The following is a 19,784-nucleotide window of genomic DNA, read 5'->3' as shown; positions in this document are numbered from 1 at the left end:
GTTTAGTTTAGTTTAGTTTAGTTTATTGAGATTTGCCACTGAAAAATACAATTTACAAGTAAATACATGAACAGAGACACGCAATAAATAAACAAAAATATAATGGCAGGAGAAAAATACAGGGCGAGCCCCAACTGACATTTGTCCCCTTACAAAATACAAAGAATACAAAAATATAGGTTACATATGCACTTATGTACTTTGCCTATAGAATAAAATAATTTGCCGACCAACAGCGACACTTAGTTAGGGCGGAGTATAAAGCGTGAGCTTTTCTGTATAAAACCTCTTAACTAAGGCTTTAAAGTTATGTAAAGAGCTCGCTTGCTTAATGTTGCTCGGTAAATCGTTCCATAATTTAATTGTGCGAGGAAAGAAAGAGTTTGTAAAATACCGCTGAGTATGAGTAAATAAAGGGCGGATGTTTGCAGGATGATGACGTCGGGTTGCGTATGTATGGTTAGCAGGAAGCAGAAGATGGTCAAAGCTAGCGTTGATAAGACCTGACCTAATTTTGTATAAAATGACAAGATTATGGACTTCTCTTCTCAATTCAAGCTGCAGTAGGCTAAGAATTTTCAGTCTCGCAGAGTAGCTGGTTTTCCTATCTGGGTGGTTTAGTATAAATTTAGTAGCCCGTCGTTGTATATTTTCGATTGAAATTGAAATGTAATACGATTCTCCTGAGTCTGTAATTTTATTACTCTGTTTTTTTACAAAGCCTCTTTTGTATCTCTGTGTGCCAACCAATAATTAAAATCTCAGTGAAGAGATAAGCCTTAATTTAGCATTTTTTTTTTTTTTTTGCTTACTTCCATCTTTTAGTTTATGGCATTTACTATTTGAACAGTAATAAATGGCATTGCCTTTTCATCTCTGTAAAGGGGTATTACACATTTCTTTATTCAAATGCAATGCATTTTGGTAAAAAGTGATGAACTAAAGAATTCACGCACCCTTTATTCTTCCTAAATCCTAATTATGTTGATGCTCGCCGCGGAGGAACTAAACCGGCAGGTAGGATTATGGTCATCAATTTTTGTATCTACGGACTTTTGTGAAGTCGGAGATACTATGCCATCCAGAGTGTTAGTCCGTCCGTATGTCTGTAACAATAGAAACCTTCGGATAATGCTCGGAATTCAGCTCGGTCTTCTCCGATATCGTCCGATTTTCGTATCTCGCGTCGGCGATCGTGATCGCAGTTTTTTTGTCTCCTGCAGGTTGTGTCGCATTGCTGCGATTATTTGCTTCGCAAAGGAAATATTTTGCCTTCCAAAGGAGTTTTTCTGTCGTATTGCTGCGATTATATGTTCCGCGATTGATTTTTACTAAAAAATCGAGATGAAAGATAAAAATCGCTAAATATTTTAGCATGTGCGCAAATAGGCATGAGCATTAAATTTCAAAGTGAATTATGCAAATTTGTCTGTGTATGAAGAAAGCTTAACTTTCATGGTATCTGTCAATAGGAAGGAAGACGAAAATGACCAAGACATTTCGAGACGACAATTTTAATCAAAACAGTTCTTGATTTGCTGTTAGAAGCGAAAAGCGAACGAATTTCTTACGTGTACAAAGCCCACGCGGTAAAATTCATCAAGCTTAGATCGTTGTTTATATAACTTCACGGCAAGAAATTACGTTGTGGTATGTTGAAAATTCTCAAAGTGCTACGATTTGACATAAAATCTTCTATCAAACAATACTTTTTGAACACATTGTTATTCAAACGCATTATTTACCGGGCCTTGGAATCGTCAAATTGTCGCTAGGCCCTGCTTGAAGTCCAAAAGTTCGGATTTCGGTTTACGGCCACAATTCGCACCGCTTTAGAGAATCGTAGTGTCGTTGACTCGAGAGCTTATTCTGCCACCTTTAAGACCTTTATATCCATTATTTTCCAAACAGAGTATTCTATAGCATTGCTACTTTATATCCTGAGTTCCATAAGGTCTAACTCTATCACAAGGGAACGAAAAATCCGACTTGAAAATTTTGAAGGTCTGCCGCGCGGACGCCCAGTTTTCAAGTTTGATCTTTTAGTGTGAACGCATAGAATGATGCCCCTCGAGTACACCCTAAGACCATCAAAACATATGCACAAACGACGGATTCTGATTGGTTTTTTGATTTCCTAACCATAAAGGAAGTTTGGGGACAGAATTCTACTTCATAGGGGAGGTAGGGAGAAAAGCGTCTTCGCGCGAGCCAATCGCGCGGTTCGGGCGGTTCAGGTGTCAATGTGTCAACATAACATATTTATGCGATTAATTGCTTCTGCTTAAAATTGGGTCATTCCATTTCATAATATCTGCTCCCCCTATATACGAAACTAGTCTTTGATTAAAATTAGCCAACACAAGTCAATCAACCATAAATAATCCCGTAGATACATGATGTCATAGACTACCTATTTTTTTCCTTTTATTATCAACATGTAGTTTCCAACTGAAACTGAGCATATTTTGTCCTACGGTGGGATTTTTTGGGAGAACCTTCTTCGCAACAGGAAACCGCCGGTATCAACGGCTTTCCTTGCGACAGGTGCATTGTATGAATTGTCGGAAATTCTCAGTTCTCATGTTTCAGACGCGTATGCACTCGCTTTAAAAGGTCTTGGGCTTCCTTTAGGCTAGATTTTCTGTTGCTCCCTTAAATGTGCTTTGCAAGTACTTTTCCTCTCATGTGAGCTGATCAAATATAAAAGTCTCGTGATAGTTGCAAAAAAAATGACTTAAGTTAATGACTCAAAAAAATGGGGTCGAGGGAAATCGGATCTCGTTCGAGTTACCGAGGGGTTCAAGTTAACCGAGTTCGAGTTACCGGGGTTCTACTGTGGTTTTCTCCAGCAAAATTTAATTTGCAGCTGTCATTACCTGGCAGCGCTAATTAGTTTATTTTGAAAAGCCAGGTTGCAAGCAGGAAGCAGCAGAGCTGTTACTCTCTTCGAGAGTGACGAAACGCGTTTTAAAAGAATCAGAAGCTCAGCCAGTATCCGAAAGGGTTTCTCCAAATCGAAGGGTGAAGTTGTGATCATGTCCACTACAGTTGCTGCTATGTGGAAGATGTTCTTCGTTTCACACGTCTTTGCGCAAGGTTAGCTTTAATCTAGATGAAAAAATTGTGTGAAAATTCGGTGAATTCTCGTGCACATTTGTGATACCAAATCAGTCCACTAGCTTTAGTTCGCAATGTCTCTTAAGTACAAAAAGTAGCTCGGGGGAAAAAAATAAAAAAAACACACTCAGCAACATAGAAGCGACGTTTCCTTTGGCAGTTATCAGTGTTCTCAGAAATAAAGCTGTCGTTGCAGATATGTGAGTCTATTTGGACTGGAATTACTGAAAAGAGGTGGCGCATGTATTACTTCTGTAGAACGAGGGATCGCAATTTTACTGGTTCAGAGTACTCCCTGCTCGAATGCGCGAAAATGGTTATTTTTTGCAGTATTTTATATCAAAATTGAAATCACTGAAGGTGGAACCTTGTTTTTCGTAAATTCGTAGCCTACTCGAAATATGGTGAAAATTTTTTAATTTCTTTGACTTCTTACTTTTTAGCTGCTCTTCATGTTTAGATACACGCATGCTTTTGAAGTGAATTTTATCTGGTTGAATTTCTAACCTTCCAGATTGTGAGTGATATAAAAATAAGAATCTTATGTTCATCCCTACATACTGAGTTAAAATTAAATTTAAGGCAACCATGAATTGTGTGGTCTTCGGCGTTCAGGTATTTGTGAAACCTTAAATATTTCGCGAAAAGTCTGCAAGCAACTCTCGTGTCAGGTTTCAAAAGGCTTTTAAGAAATACTTTTCCGAAAAATAATCTTACTTTTTGACGGGAGGTAGCTTATTAAAATGCGCGGGGATAATTCTTCAGTTCAAGCTTAAATAGTTAATGATTTCTTTGACTTCACCTGTCTATCACTTCAAGTAAAATATACAATATTGCAGGGCATAAGAGCTTTTTTTGGGACAATTTTTCCCACGCAACAGTTACAACATTCTTTTTCATTTACTCCAGAATTCCATGACATCAGCCCAAGAATTCAACTACTCAGTTGTTTTTATTTAGTCCATTCAATAATTCCGTATTCATAATGATGGATAACCTTATTGAAGGATAATGTACTTAATTCACTAATAGCCTTTTAGCACGATGATATTTGTACATGATTGACACAGAATCTGCCGAAGATAGGGAAACTGGATAATGCTGTCTGATCAACGGAATCACGCATACACTTGAGTAACGCTTCTCCCTTAAGCACGTACGCTCTTTTGTTACAAGAACGTCTAATTTAGCGGCTGAGGCTGAACGTTTTCAAATTGTTATTACTTTTTTTTTCGGTTTAAGCCCCAAAGCGTTCCTAACATGTTCTTAAGTTGTGCGATACAGTATTTCAATAAATCAATTGACTAGGTCTGACTAAAAACTGATTTGTTCTTCAGTGTATCATGCAGTAAGAAAACCGCATTATTAATGTATTTGAGCAGAAACTTCTGAACCAGAAGCATGTAACTTTCCCTATATTAGGGACCTTAAGCAGCCAGGACGGCAACCCCAAGGAAGACGTCCTTAAAAAAATGAATTATTAGAATTTCGATGATGGCTGCATGTGTTAACGTATGAAATAACGTATAAAAGTAGCGGTGAGTTCCAAATGGAAATTAAAATAATTTGCCGTCGCGGTTTTCGTTCGCAGACGACGAAAATTTTGCGGATTTCTCGTTGTTGTTTTGCAAAGGATGGCTGAGAAATGTACTGAGTTTTATAATGCACGTGCTGAGCTATTGTTTTGCCAATTAGATCTTTTGTTTTTCCACTTCTTCGTTGCCGTCGCCGTCGTGCTTTGCTAGAGGTCCCCATTTTCTAAAAAAAGCCGGCCAATCAGAAGCAAGGGAACAATTTTTGTCCAACTATGGAATTTATGTATACTGCTGTAACTCAGCTGGAGCCCTGTGGCATAAACAGCTGCCTTGGATTACTTCATGTTGGTTTTTGTTTAATCTCTTTATAAACAACTTGAGTTCCCTTTCGTTTAGAATTTTTCATGCTTTTTCATATTTTTTCATTATCAGAAACGTGCAGAATTTTGGAGTTTGTTCAACCCGCGGAAGACAATTACCTCGAAAATCATGTCTTTAAGTCCTTTTTGGTTGATAACAAAGATCAGTGTGAAGTGAGGTGTTATGCTAAGGACTCCTGTTCATCCTTCAATCTTGGAATCTCAGAGACCAGCGGCAAATTTAAATGTGAACTCAGCGACTCCGATCACTTCCAACATCCTGAACATCTCATTTGTAGGGAAGGCTTCTCCTATCATCCAACTATGGTTGGTATACTGCGCATATTTCATTTTTTGATAAATGCAGTGCTGTGTCTATATATACCTTAGCCATGATCTCATGCATCCTCTCTTGGACATAGAAAAGACAAATGTATAGTTTTGAAAGCGGATATGAACTCACCCGAGGTTTGTTCTCTGTGTAGCTCTAGAATTCACAAAACTTAGAGAACGCTCAGGAGAGGTGCTGTAGGTTTTGGTGTAAGAGCAATATCTAATGCGTGAATCTTCAGTATGACCTGGATGAGTGTAGATAAGAAGAATTAAAACGTATAATTCATCATTTTTAAAACTACATTCACCTGATTAACATGACAGGATACTGTTTTTACGTAAACTGCTATCGGCCGGTAGGAGTTAAAGAAATATTCATCCAGCCAGCCATGTAGAAACCTTAGGAAAATTTCAAATTTCTCGAAAAACTGTAGCACATGTAATTTCTTCGCAATATGATTATTTATTTCAATAAAATATCAGTAGAAATCGTTTTAATCTTTTCCATTTTCAACAGAAATTATGTGGCACTTCTCCCTGTCCCCCAGCTGCTTCTTGTCTACCTGATATTCACGAAAAACTCCGGTGCGTCTGTCCTGCTAGTTGGACTCGAACTGAAAGCTGCGAAAGAGGTTTGTGTTATTATTGCTAAATATCCTTTGAAAAGCACCTGTTTAACGTAAAGCGTTGCATACAATGATCTATATCCTGTAAAATCGCTTTCATCTTTCCCTGGTCACTCGTTTCTTCATTCTTTTGTTAGTAAATAGTTAATTGTAAGCGTTGGGATATTTGACGAACAAAAGTAGTTTGTTTGAGCAAGATATTGGCATAGCTTGTAACAATAGTCGACCTCCCTCTTCCGTTTGCCCTTAACAGTCGTGGATCACTTTCGAGTAGTTAAAAAGAAGAGAAAACTGGCCACATTTTTCCACCTTGTCTTAAAGGAATCAATCATTTTGGAGACGAAATCTCAATATTTTATTATCAGAGTTAAGGAAATCATAATATTTTTTACTTTATTCACAAGCTGCACAACCCGAAAACAACTGGATTAACTGGGATGTTCGATGTATACGATAGCCAGGGTATCACAAAAGTAGAAAAAGCAAACGTGGCTCTTACTCTTTGCGTTTTCCGCAAACATGAAGCTCTTCCTTTTGAAAATGGAAACGTATTTCTTGGTCACGGTGAAATGGTGCAGCAATTTGGTCTTCGCCGTTTACCTTTGGCGTGGTACCTTTTTTCGTATCTCAATAACATCGGGAGAATGATGTAATAAGTTAAGAGTCTCACAGAGAGCATCATCCTCCGGTGTTCAATTGTTTCAGGTCTGATTTTCGCTATTGCATAAATAGCGCTCTCTACTGCAAGGATCATGCATCACACGTATCTAATACCGCAGTTCAAAATATATGAACTTCATATATACATTGTATCTAACGGAGTTTTGTTGTTTATTCGAAGATGAGGACGAATGTTCTTCTGGATCGCATGGCTGTTCAGCGGACGCTTACTGCAACGACACTGTGGGCTCATTTACCTGCACTTGTAAAGCTGGATTTTCGGGAGATGGCAAAGCGTGCAATAGTAAGAAACCTATGTTTTGTTTTCTCTTTCTTCGTGTTTTTTGTTGTTGTTGTTTTTGTCTGTTTATTTACATCTTTAACTTTTAGAAGTTACTTTATCGTTGTACTAAGGCCTGGGTCGCTCTAGAGCTCTAAAGTAGCGTAAAACAAGTGCTACTCCCAACTTGAAAAACTTACCAATGTCTTGCCTCGGAGGCTTCCAAATTTTGGCAAAACAAACAATCTTGTTTTGAACCATTAAGCTGTCATCTTACCCAAAACATGTCTGGTTAACCATGGAGCCAGGATACCAGCCAGAGTTTCAAAGGTCTCCCTCTCCTTTCTAAGTTAGCGTCTCCCGGAATGTTCCGGAATCTCGAACCATGACTCCGCCGGACGCAGAAAAGACGACGACTAAGGGCGGTTTCGAAAGCGTGCTCTAATTAAGCGAAATCTTCGTCTTCTACGGCTAAAAGCTTATGCTGTACCAACGACTTGGATATCAAAGACGTTAAGTTGTTTTGCTGAGGAAGTACTGCAAAATTTCACAAAAATTCGAAAGCCGCGAAAGTAATCATACGACGACGATCCATTCTTATCCAGTAACTCAAGCAAGTATTTTCCTTTATCTTTTAATAGAGGCAGATGGGTTTGTAATGGACGCACGTGTCAATAGGTGAAGTTTTGGTCAAAGGATACTGATTTGATGCGACCACTGCAAAAAATTGGAAATTGCAAAATTTTTGGCTTGCGAAATTGGAAAATATTTCAATTTGCTCTAGTGCGACCTATAGGTTTCTGGGTAGTGCTCAAAAATGAACTCATTGTCACCGGATTTTCTTTATTTGGAGAGTATCACGGTCTGATTTCTGGAAACGCGCAGGAAGTGTTCAAACAATTGGGGTTGGTTAGTGAAACAAAGGTTACTAGCCGTTGTTTTACAAAACTGTCGTGACAAGCTGAAGTATCATTTCCCTACAGTTTTTATATTAGCTAAGGTTTAAACACGTTTTCTTGCAACTCTAGTGCGCTTGCATGCAGAAACGTGTATTGCGTGTTCCAACCACACCCGTATCGAATAGCAGCTGTGGTCTTTTGTTTCCTGTCACGAATCTCGAGTGGTGATTAAAGATTGTAATCGGATTATATTCGGTCATTTTGATGTCGAACAAGGTAAAGCAGTCAACGCTAAGGAAATAAGTGTCGTGCACAAGTCTTAGATCAGTACTTAAATCACGAAGAAACAATTATGAATCGGTTTGACAGTTTAGGTTTGCGGTCGGATGTACGCATCTAGGGCGTTTACGTGTGATAGCAATGAAACTAGGGAACCTTGTAACATTAAAAAAAGAATGATTAGAACGGTTGTAATGAGCGAAAGTATGACTGCAATCAAGTGAAGAAAACGACAGACACAGTCCTAAGTGTTTGTTGAACCAGCAAGCGCGGAGATATTCCTAACCCAGTGGAAAATTCCGCAAAAAAACCGAGTACTAAGCCATCTTCAATTTAGCCAAGCTTTTTATGTGAACATTTATTTTTGAGGAGAATGTCACGAGGGCCGAAAAAAATTGGGTGGAAGGACATTTATTTCACTAAATGAACCCTCATAAAGAGAATCCCTGAAGCCAATTGCCTGCTTAAAGCCGCGGCTTGCGTTAAGCCTGGTTCACATATAATCGCAGACAATCGCAGACGATCGTAGGTGATCGCACGATCACTGAAACCACTCAACCGAAGATCGCGAATCGCATGTTCAAATATGATCGCAACCGATCGCAGCGATCTGTGACAACCGAGTCCTTGGTTTACCATTCAACTGCAATACAATGTAACTTCAGTCAACCAACGTAAACGCAAAGGACGCTGAACTTTTAATAGGTGTTAAAATTCTGCTTCTGTTGTCTTTACTTAAACGGAGAATCGCTGCCAGACCAAAGAAGAAACGTCGCTTCTTGGTGCAGAAAGTCTTAAGAAAGAGAGAATTCTTTGCTAAATCGATGGAACATGCAATCGTATTTTCTAATTTCTTCCATAAACTGTTCCGTGTCAATTACACCTTCCATCTTGTCAAAACACACGCACGTGTAAAAGTTGATAAACAATTGGTTGTCATGGTATCATGCCGCTTGCATTGCGGCATTATTGGACACATTCAAATCACATGATCGCAGAACTTTGTTCACATATGATCGCACTCGATCGCAGACGATCTCAACCGATCGCAGGAATAGAACATGGTTCTATTCCTGCGATCGCACTCGATCGCACACGATCGCAGAGCTGTTCACATATCATCGCAGACGATCGCTGGCGACCGAGTGCGATGCCTGCGATCGTCTGCGATTAGATGTGAACCAGGCTTAAACCGAAGATCGCGAATCGCATGTTCACATATGATCGCAGCCAATCGCAGCGATCATAATAATAATAATAATAATAATAATAATAATAATACAATATAACTTTTAGAGATTTTTCGTACCTAAGTTTCCTGTATTTATCAGATTATTAGATATATATGTGTATTTTATTATTTAATTTTTATTTATTTATTTGTTTATGTTTTCAAAGTTTAGGAAGATTCTATTCCTATGCGCAGCCTGGGCCACTTTTATCGCCCCAGTCCCCAGTCTGTGTATGATCTTATGGCAAACATACGTTTTTACAACTGTCGGATAATAGTAATAATAATAATAATCATCATCATCATCATCATAATAATAATAATAATAATCAGTTTAATTACTCTTTTTGTAGCTTGCAGCTAAATTACAAGAGTAGTCAGGATACAAATCATATCTATACAATAACATGAAACATTCTTCTAAGAATATCTATATGTAATAAATTTGTCGAGACGGTTAGTAAAAGCCATAGCGGGATCATATCTAAGAGAGCCTGGTCGTAGATTGTATCCATGGGACACAGTTGTGCGATGTGGCAGCAAGTTAGCAAGGACACCAGTGTCCCGAAATCTCTGGATAAACTTAGTGCATGCAGCGGCACGCCAATCAGAGAGAGTGCAAAGACCACACAGCACAAGTGCGTCCCTGTAGGGAAGTCCAGGAAATATCATTTCTACGGCTTTTATCTGTACACTCTCAATTAGGAGGCTAAGATAATCAGGCAGGTTTGCCCAAACTGGGGAGGCATACTCCAACACTGAGCGAATCAGGCTGGAATACACCATAACTAACTCCCTTTCCAATACACCTGACTTCTTCAGACAACACAGTGCGAACAAGCGTTTGCGATCTCTATGAACGAAGGGCTAACGCTCGAAACGTCAGCTTTTGGAATCGTTACGGTGGCCAATTTACTACTTCAACTTTGTTGATATATCCAAACTGATTCTATGAACAATGTACTCACAGTGCGTATTCCAGCTTAAATTATCAGTGACATACACCCCAAGCAACTTGTACTTGTGGACACACTCGATTTCAGACCCAGAAAGCTGTAAAGAGGGAGGATGGTGTGGCTTATAGTGCAAGAAGTCGATAAACATCTCCCTGCACTTCACAGGGTTAAGGCGCATGCCATGCTTGTTAGCATAAGTGTAAATATCTCTTGCAATAAATGGAAGAACACTAGTGGAACACGTAGGTATAATCTCTACAACTGAAACGTCGTCGACATATTTAGCCCTGATCTTCCATTGCCTGTCCAGATTATTAACAAGTACTGCAAACAGCAAGGGGGCCAATTTAGTCCGTTGGGGAATACCACCCCTAGGTACGACATGACTCGAGGTAGCACCACCTATTTAAACAAACTGCGATCTGTTTGAAAAAAATGATCCGGTCCAGGCAATTTGGACATTATGTACACCGAGATTACGCAATTCAGTGCAAAGGACCGTTATGGTCCACAAGATCGAACCCTTTGCTTAAGTCAGTAAATAAAATTCTAGCATAACAGTGTCCAGAGTCTAGGGCTTCTAAAATACAGTGTAAAATGTAAATTAAGGCATGTGTCGTTGATTTTCCCGGTATGGCAAATTGCAAAGGGTCAATGTTATTAATGATTTGGCTATACAGGGAGCTAAGTGTGAAACCTTCCATGATTTTGGCTATCTGAGCAGTGAGAGTAATTGGTCTTAAATCACTGTCCACAGACTTGGGAGGCGACACTTTAGGCATGGGCCGGACCAGTGATTCCTTCAACTGGGCCGAGGATGCTGAACTTTTAATAGATGTTAACATGCTGCTTCTGTTGTCTCTACTTAAACGGAGAATCGCTGCTAGGTCAAAGAAGCAACGTCGCTTCTGGATGGGGAAAGTCTTAAAGCCATCGAACAAACAATCGTATTTTCTAATTTCTTCCATAAATTGTTCCGTGTCAATTTCACCTTCCATCTTGTCAAAACACACACACGTGTAAAAGTTGATAAACAACTGGCTTTTGTGTCATGCCGCTTGCAGTGCTGCACGCTGGAAAATATAGCATTATGGGACACATTCCAATCGCATGATCGCAGAAAGTTGTTCACATCTGATCGCACTCGATCGCAGACGATCGCAACCCATCGCGCGACTAGAACATGGTTCTATTCCTGCGATTGCACTCGATCGCACACGATCGAAGAGCTGTTCACATATAATCGCAGACCGTCGCTGGCGATCGAGTGCGATCGCCTGCGATCGTCTGCGATCATATGTGAACCAGACTTAAGACCTCGTGTGAGTAAACGGCCCCAATTGAAAAGCTCAGGTTTTTTATTACTTCAGCTCGTTCCAAACTTTTTACTCCTAAAATAGCTGCAACCCGCCCGTGTATCACTTTCACCAGTCTTAATTATGACTATGATTGCGAAAGCGGGAAGTACAAGCCTAGATGATTAATATGATTTAATCTATCTTCATATAGATATCAATGAATGTGAAACCGGAAGTGCCAAATGTCACGTGAACGCCAGTTGTAGCGACACTATCGGGAGCTACATGTGTAAATGTAAGGACAATATGGTCGGAGATGGAGTGTTATGCATGGGTAGGTGTTTTGATAAACGTGTATTTTATTGGTACGTAGTTTGCATCCACTTTAAGCTCGACCACAGTACAATCTGCCCCTAAGGCCGGCTGCTTACGTGAAGCCACAGTTTGCGTCAGACCTCGTGTGAATAACCAGCTCTTAGTGGTAAGCTCAGGTTTCCATCTCATTTCAAACTTTTTTTTTTACATCTAAAATGGTTACCACCCGTCTGTATGTCACTTTGTCAGTCCTAGTTATGACTATGTACCAATGCGTGGGTAGGTGTTTTGATAAACGCGTATTATATAAGAAGTTTATATCCACTTTAAGCTCGACCACAGTAGAACCCTGCAATATAGCAACCATAATACCACAGTAGAACCCTGCAATACCACCAGTGCGGCTTATTGTAGGAATTATTTCCCTTTTTTTAAGCATGAAAGTAAATGAGAATCTCAATCATTTTATCGTCAGAGTCGAGAGAATCACGATATTTTTTAGTTTATTCGCAAGCTGCACAACCCGAGCACAACTTGATCATCTGGGAAGTTCGAAACATACAATAGCCAAGGTATCACATCAATAGTAAAAAACAAACGTGGTTCTTACTCCTTGCGTTTTCCGCAAACATGGAACTCTTACTTTTGAAAATATCACCGTATTTCTTGGTGTGAAATGGTCCAGAAGTTTGGTCTTCCCCGTGCATCTTCAGCGTGGTACCTTTTTTCGCACTAAAGCAACTTTGAGAGATGATTTAATAGAAGTCTTACTGAGAGCATCATTCTCCGGTGTTCAATAGTTAGTTAACTTAGTCTTATTGTTTGTTGAAGATATGGACGAATGTTCCTCTGAATCGCATGACTGCTCAGCGGACGCGTACTGCAACAACACAGTGGGCTCATTTACCTGCACTTGTAAAGCTGGATTTTCGGGAGATGGCAGAGAGTGCAAAAGTAAGAAACGAACACTTTGATTCTCTTTGTTCATGTTTTTGTTTGTTATCGTTTTTTTACTTTTGGAGTTATCCTATCGTTCTAGTAAGTTGCCAGTGTTTCCCCATAACGATCCTATACATTTCTAAGAAGTGCTCAAAAATAAACTCAAAGTCACCCAGTTTCACTAGGGAATACTGGAATACCGACAAAGCATTCACCCAAGTTTTTCCGTTCCTTACTCTGGAGAGTATCACGGTCTGTTATCTGGTAACATGTACGAACTGTTCAAATACTAAGGGCCGGCTTTTTAAACAAAGTTTAGCCGTTGTTTAACAAAACCGCGTTCGAAGCCATCTTCAGTTTAGCCAAACCTTTTATCTGAACATTTGCTTTTGTGGACAATGTCAAAAGGGCCGAAAGCTAATAGCGGAAGGACATTTATTTTCTTGAGTCAAGGGAATCACAGTATTTTGTATTGTATTCGCAAGCTGCACAACCCGAAAACAACTGCATTATGAGGCTGAGATGTTCGAAGCACACAATAGCCGAGGTATTACAAGACTGAGAAAAAACAAGCGTGGTTTTTATTCCTTGCGTTTTCCGCAAACATGAAACTCTTCCTTGTGAAAATGCACAAGTATTTCTTGGTGGGAAATGGTTCAGAAGTTGGTCTCCGCCGTTCACCCTTAGCGTGGTACTTTTTTTCTGGCTAAAAAGACATTGAGATAATGATTTGATAGCAGTCTTACTGAGAGCATCATTCTCCCATGTTCAGTAGTTAGTTAACGTAATCTTATTGTTTTGTTCAAGATGAGGACGAATGTTCCTCTGGATCGCATGGCTGTTCAGCGGACGCGTACTGCGACGACACTGTGGGCTCATTTACTTGCACTTGTAAAGCTGGATTTTTGGGAGATGGCAAAGAGTGCAGTAGTAAGAAACCAATGTTTTGTTGTCTCTGTGTTTGTGTTTTTGTTTTGTAACATTTTTTATCTGTTAGAGTTATCTTATCGTTCTACTAACTTGCTAATGTTTCTTGTAAAGATCCCATACATTTCTGGGTAGTGCTCAAAAATGAACTCAATGTCACCCATTTTTATAACGGAATACTGGAATACTAACAATGCATCCACCCACATGTCGCTGTTTCTTACTCTGGAAAGTATCACGTTCTGATTTCCTAGTAACGTGTGCGAAGTGTTCAAACAGTGAGGGCCGTTGTTAACCAAATCCGCGTTCTAAACCATCTTCAGTTTAGGCAAACTTTTTCTCTGAACTTTTATTATTGTGGACAATGTCATGAGGGCGGAAAGCTAAAAATGGAAGGACATTAATTTAATTAAATCAACCTTCTCCTAGAGAATCCACGAGGCCCGCGGTTTGCATCATGATTATCACTCATGTAAATATTCGGTCCCAAGTGATAATTCGTAATGTTTTTTAATTGTCTGACCCCTTTTTAACGTTACATTTAATATTAGATTTTTGTCTTTTTTTAACCGTTTTACCACTTTTATAGGTGTTATCTTTTCAATATGCATGAATTAGTTTTATATTTTAAGAGAGTGCTACATGTTTGCCAGTTCTTAACGGTAATGTGTCACCCGAAGTAAATAAAGTTTTTATCATTTATTATTATATTATTATAAGCTCGGGTTCTTTATTGCTTCAGCTGGTTTCAAACTTTTTGCACCTGAAATAGTTGCAACTCGTCTGTATTGCACTTCACTAGTACTATTTATTATTATAATTACGAAAGCGAGAGGGTACAAGCCTGGATGCTTAATATTATTTATTCTATCCAAATACAGATATCAATGAATGTGAAACCGGAAGTGCTAAATGTCACCTGAACGCCACTTGTAGCGACACTAGCGGGAGCTACATTTGTAAATGTAAGGACAATATGGTCGGAGATGGAGTGTTATGCATGGGTAGGTGTTTTGACAAACGTGCATTAGATTAGCAGTTTACATCCACTTTAAATCCACTTTAAGCTCGACCACAGTACAACTGTGCAATACCACCAGTGCGGCTTATAGTTAACAACTAACTATTCACCGAAGTGGAGGGGGTTAGCGGTGGATATTTACCGAGCCACGAAGCGGCGAGGTAAATATCCACCGCTAACCACCAACACTGAGGTGAATAGTTGTTTTATTATATACTAAAACAGTGAGATAATATACACCACCAAAAATTGATTTGAGTGATTTCTTCGCATGTCACGGATGCAAACCGGGACGATATTTTTTTCCCGAGTTGCTCGGAGGTAAATAGCAAAGGATATTCGGAGTTTGACTAGCCAATCAGAGAGCGCCTTCAACGCTATCCACTGTTTTAGTATATACTAATAGGAATTATTTCCCTTTTGTGAAGCATGAAAGTAAATAAGAATCTGAATAATTTTAACATCGGAGTCGAGGGAATCACAATATTTAGTATTTTATTCGCAAGCAGCACAACTCGAAAACAACTGGATTATCTGGGATGTATGAAGCATACAATAGCTAAGGTATCACAAGAATAGAAAAAAAATGCGTATTATATTAGAAGTTTTATATCCGCTGTAAGCTCGACCACAGTTGAACCCTGCAATACCAATCGTGAGGCTTATTATAGGAGTCATTTCCCTTTTTTGAAGCATGAAAGTAAATAAGCAGCTGCATCACGAAAGGTATGTAAACATGCTCTGTACAATCTGTAGGAAGTATCAACTTCAAGCAGTTCGTGGATCTCCTGACAATCAGACAGGAAATATTTCAAATGTCCAATTGCTTGTCTACATGACTTCTTGTTTTTGCTGTTGTTTGTTTCAAATTTCGTTCGCGCTTCAAATATCTTTAGTACCAAAGCTAACAAATACCATTGTGACACAGGAATTTGATAAATCGTGATAAAACAACACCAGTGTCCATTTTTTTAATTCAAAGGATTCCCTTTTCATTTTGCACTCAATGGGTCTGATCCAGAAATAAGGTAAGATGGATTAATGCATTCTTCTACGAGGAATAAAATTTAACGCTACTGTTGTGAAAAGTTCAAATTAGTGCTTACAATTATAGATCTCGGCGACTGGTACTATTAATGTTTAGCTTGAAACTGCCCAGAACTGTAATGATGTATGAAACTCTAGCTTTACTGAATTAACTGTTTCTACATACAGGAAATAATTTAGTGGCTTTCATAAATGAAAGATTTCATAATATTCTCGAAAATGCGTTGTACCAAGAGATAATAAACTGGCAAACATAGTTTATGCTATGTGGTCTAAAGATCCAATGAATGCAACCGAAATTACAATTCAACGACCCAAAGTTTCGACACTCCTGTCTACTGCCTTCATCAGGGGTGATCAGATCATTGCAACAGGGGGCCCTCTTCTATGCTTACTGATTAGCTACCGTTTTTTCTGACGAGGTGTAAATAGGCGTCAGATAGTAAGGGGCCGACCATTTAACTTTTGAGGGGGGGTGGGTGATTTCTGGCTGGTCATCAAGAAATTTTTTTTCTAGCAATCTGCTAGGCAGGATATTTTTTTTCCGTTCCAAATGCTCTTCAAGATATTTTTTTCAACAATTTTTTTTCTTTCTTACAGCAACGCAAGAATTTCTTTTCTGTTACATTTGGGCTGCATGCAATTTTTTTCTTCCAACAAGCGCTTGCAGGAAATTTTTTTTTTAAATCACAACCCCCCCCCCCCCTCCCCTCAAGAGTTAAATGGTCGGCCCCTAAGCCGCCATCATCACGATTTAGAGGAGCGTGGGCGGAGTTGATATGCCAAGCTTCCAAACAAAGGCGCTAGTGGTAGTGGCGATTAGTGGTAATAATTTTAGCGTTATCCCATCCAATTGTTTGGTTAGTTAGGCGTGTGTGCTCCGACCAAGCTGAAGTTTTGATTTTTGCAAAAGAAGACCGCTCTCGGATACTCTTTTAAACGTGTACCGAACTAACGTTTGGTCTGTCCGAAATACTGGTTCAATTTAAACTGTTCAAACTCTTGGTTGTACCCAACGAATTCGAACATTTAGCAACTATTCCACGAGTGCGCGTTGGATACGAGATGATAGGTAGCCAACGAGGTGCGTAGCGCCTCGTTGGCTATAATCATCTCATATCCAATCAGCGCGAGTGGAGTAATTGTTTTATTAAAAACGTTAAATTAAATTATTAAATTTTATTAAGTTTTTTAGCTCTCTTTTAATTTTTAAGCTGACGCGTACGTTTACTATACTTCTAGATTATGGTACATTGGCTCATGTACCATAATGGCTAAGCCAATAAAAAGTCTTGAATTGCATTATCCAATGATCCAGTTTTTAATAAATATATCTTATTAACCAAGCGCGAGGGCCGTAGTGGGAGAATATCGGCCCGAGGTCTGGACAGTGCGGACCGAGCGCAGCGAGGTCCGTACAAAAAAGACCGAGGGCCGATATTCTTTCAGTACGGTCCCGAGCAAGCTTGGTTAATAACAGATTTATTATACGACTGAAGTTCAAAGGGACACAAGTGCGGTATCATTCGGAACCGTTCGGGACAGTGCCCGGTCCAATACTGAGAGAGTATTGACCGGAAATAGAGCATTTTGACTGGTTGATTTTAGTTATTGGCCCTCTGGCTGCCCGAGTCGTGTAATAATACCAGTTATTCTATGCTGCGTATACTTCTGCGTTTTCCCTGGCTTACACTGGAATTAAAAGAATTTATGCCTCTTGCTCGCTTGCCAATAACCTAGTGTTGTACACTGTGCATTGCTAGGGGTGAGCTCGGTTTGGTGGGAGAATTAAACGGACAACCTTTATTTGCCGTAATTTAGCCACTCAGTTGAGTGGCTGTTTATTTTTAATACCAAATCAAATTACAGTAAAACCGGAAATAAAACCTAATCCCAGCAAAGGTGAGGACAAACACCCATCGAATGAGAACTCAACGCACCTATGAGAATGCTCGAAAATAATGGGCGGGTTAATAGTGTGGGAAATGTTTGCCCTGCACCGGAGCTTAACTAAAAGAGGCCCGAAATCACATGTTCGGATGTTTAAGCATCTGCCATTGTAAGTCCCGGATGTAACCCATCTGGGGAAATGATAAAACGCGGCGCAGGCTGCATAAATTAATTTATTCCCTTTGGTAATAAATGTCATTTAGTTAAGTTAGCTCATAATGGGGATGTTTTCCGGAAGGGATCAATAAGCGACCTTTCTTGAAACGCTTTTAGATACTTTTAGTTAATAGTGACATTATTTCATTTAGCTACTTGTAGGGAGGATTCTACATAGTCTTCTACAGTATGTATATTGACACATGTATCTTCCTTACTTTCACGAACTGAAAAGTTTGTACAATGGTGCTTCCTATGAAAATATTGATGGCAGGACAATACTGTACTTGAATGGATCTCAGCATTCCTACGCAGAAACCCCAGCACTCCCGATCCGGGCTATTAGCTTTAGTATCATGTGTTGGATAAAGGTTTTAAGTCCTCCAAGAAATCCTCTTGTACATAATATCTATTCTGACTGGTCAGTACCACATCAGTTCAGAATCTATATCTCTAGGAGTTATTACATTGGTGCTAGTCTTCGATATTCTAATGGAGGCTTTCTTCACTTCTATCGCCGGTAAGTGCTCAAGATACACCTCTTGCTTCCCTACGTATAATTGATAAATAAAAAGGGACACGTAGAGCGCTTTAAGTGTATATTCCAAAGCTATTTAACTTCCCAGGAAGTATGCTGAGAAGCGGAGATTTGCGCAAAGCTTCATTCTGTTTTGTGTTCTATTCTCTCATAATCAAAGGACTAAACGCATCCCCAATAGATGGATGCACTTGGCGTTCACTTGGAGCCGAGATAGAAAAGAGGGAATGCTGTACATAGACGGAATTATACAAGGTGCCCCTGAGACAGTTTCTAATGATCGTTTAGACCTGATTGAAAATGATCATACAGTTTTCGACCTTGGGCTGAAACGAGACAGCTTGGGTCAACCAACTTTTGATGGGTACATGAGAGATCTTTATGTGGTTGATAAAGCGCTATCTGAAGATGAAGTGAAACACATGAAAGCTATACTTTAAGGGCGCGATGACTCCGAAACCAGGGCTACAGCGAAGACCACGGCAGCATGGAACAATAGGACTTTATGTGTGGTGAAATGATCGGCCTTGACAGATCGCTTGAAATGAAATCTTCAGGAGGTGTGACGCTTTCTCCTTGTGAAAATGGAAAATGCAGATTATCATAAACATAACCAATTTCAAAGAAAACGATCCCTTGGGTATCGCACGTCATCTCTGACTGGACAACAAAACAAGAAGCATAAAAACTCCTTCAACAAGCTTTAATGCGGCAACCAGAATAGGTGGAATGAAAAACATGTGAAGTAAATCATACATACATACATACATACATACATGGTTTATTTGATAAAGCAGGTTACTAGGTAGGCAAGACTAAAGTCCTGATGTGGACCTGCTAACTAATTTAAAACTTTACACTTAATTAAGAAATAGAAATATGTACATATATATAGAAGTTACTGGTATTACAATAATTAGTTCAAAAATATGTATAAATATCGTCCTTATTTGTAATTGATGAAGATTCCTTTGAATAAGATATACTGCTCAAGATCGGTTTGTTTTTCTTCAGTTTTTCTTTGAAAGCTTCAAGGCTGGACGCCTCCTTTATGCTGTCCGGGAGGGCATTCCAAGCAATGGCAGCCTTATGTTTAAAGGTCAATCGTCCTGTTTCAGATTTTGGTCTTGTTACATTTATGTTCAAGGATTTTCTAAGGCCATACACTTGGGCACTTTTTGTAACTAGTTTATTAAGTAGATCATTATTGAGCCCATGGAATGATTTGTAAGTTATTGATAGGATCCTTTTTGTCGAGGGCGAAAAACTTTTTATTTTAAGTTGTTGGTACTATACGATATAGGCTACATTTCTT

The 19,784-nt window shown here is 39.2% G+C and overlaps 1 protein-coding gene across 1 annotated transcript; it reads left to right on the top strand.

Annotated features, from left to right (window-relative positions):
- The first annotated feature begins 2,660 nt into the window (after positions 1 to 2,660).
- LOC148732874 (uncharacterized) lies at positions 2,661 to 19,114 on the top strand. Its single transcript, XM_088757933.1, has 7 exons — positions 2,661 to 3,099; positions 5,088 to 5,341; positions 5,865 to 5,979; positions 12,723 to 12,846; positions 15,753 to 15,806; positions 18,167 to 18,451; positions 18,630 to 19,114. Exons 1-7 carry the CDS (start codon positions 3,039 to 3,041, stop codon positions 18,907 to 18,909), a joined length of 1,173 nt encoding a protein of 390 aa, XP_088614059.1. The 5' UTR covers positions 2,661 to 3,038; the 3' UTR covers positions 18,910 to 19,114.
- Positions 19,115 to 19,784: the final 670 nt, after the last annotated feature.

The sequence above is a fragment of the Stylophora pistillata genome, chromosome 4, assembly GCF_964205215.1.
Source record: "Stylophora pistillata chromosome 4, jaStyPist1.2, whole genome shotgun sequence".
Lineage (NCBI taxonomy): Eukaryota > Metazoa > Cnidaria > Anthozoa > Scleractinia > Pocilloporidae > Stylophora > Stylophora pistillata.
The sequence above is the reverse complement of the archived record's forward strand: the minus strand, read 5'-3'. Positions and strand labels throughout refer to the sequence as shown.

What these genes read in the sequence shown, in the direction of transcription:
- LOC148732874 (XM_088757933.1), top strand. Translation starts at nt 3,039, where the DNA reads ATGTCCACTACAGTTGCTGCTATGTGGAAGATGTTCTTCGTTTCACAC. An exon ending in AACTGAAAGCTGCGAAAGAG is followed by an intron (nt 5,980 to 12,722) that starts GTTTGTGTTATT and finishes TGTTTGTTGAAG; the next exon opens with ATATGGACGAATGTTCCTCT. An exon ending in GGGTCTGATCCAGAAATAAG is followed by an intron (nt 15,807 to 18,166) that starts GTAAGATGGATT and finishes CGAACTGAAAAG; the next exon opens with TTTGTACAATGGTGCTTCCT.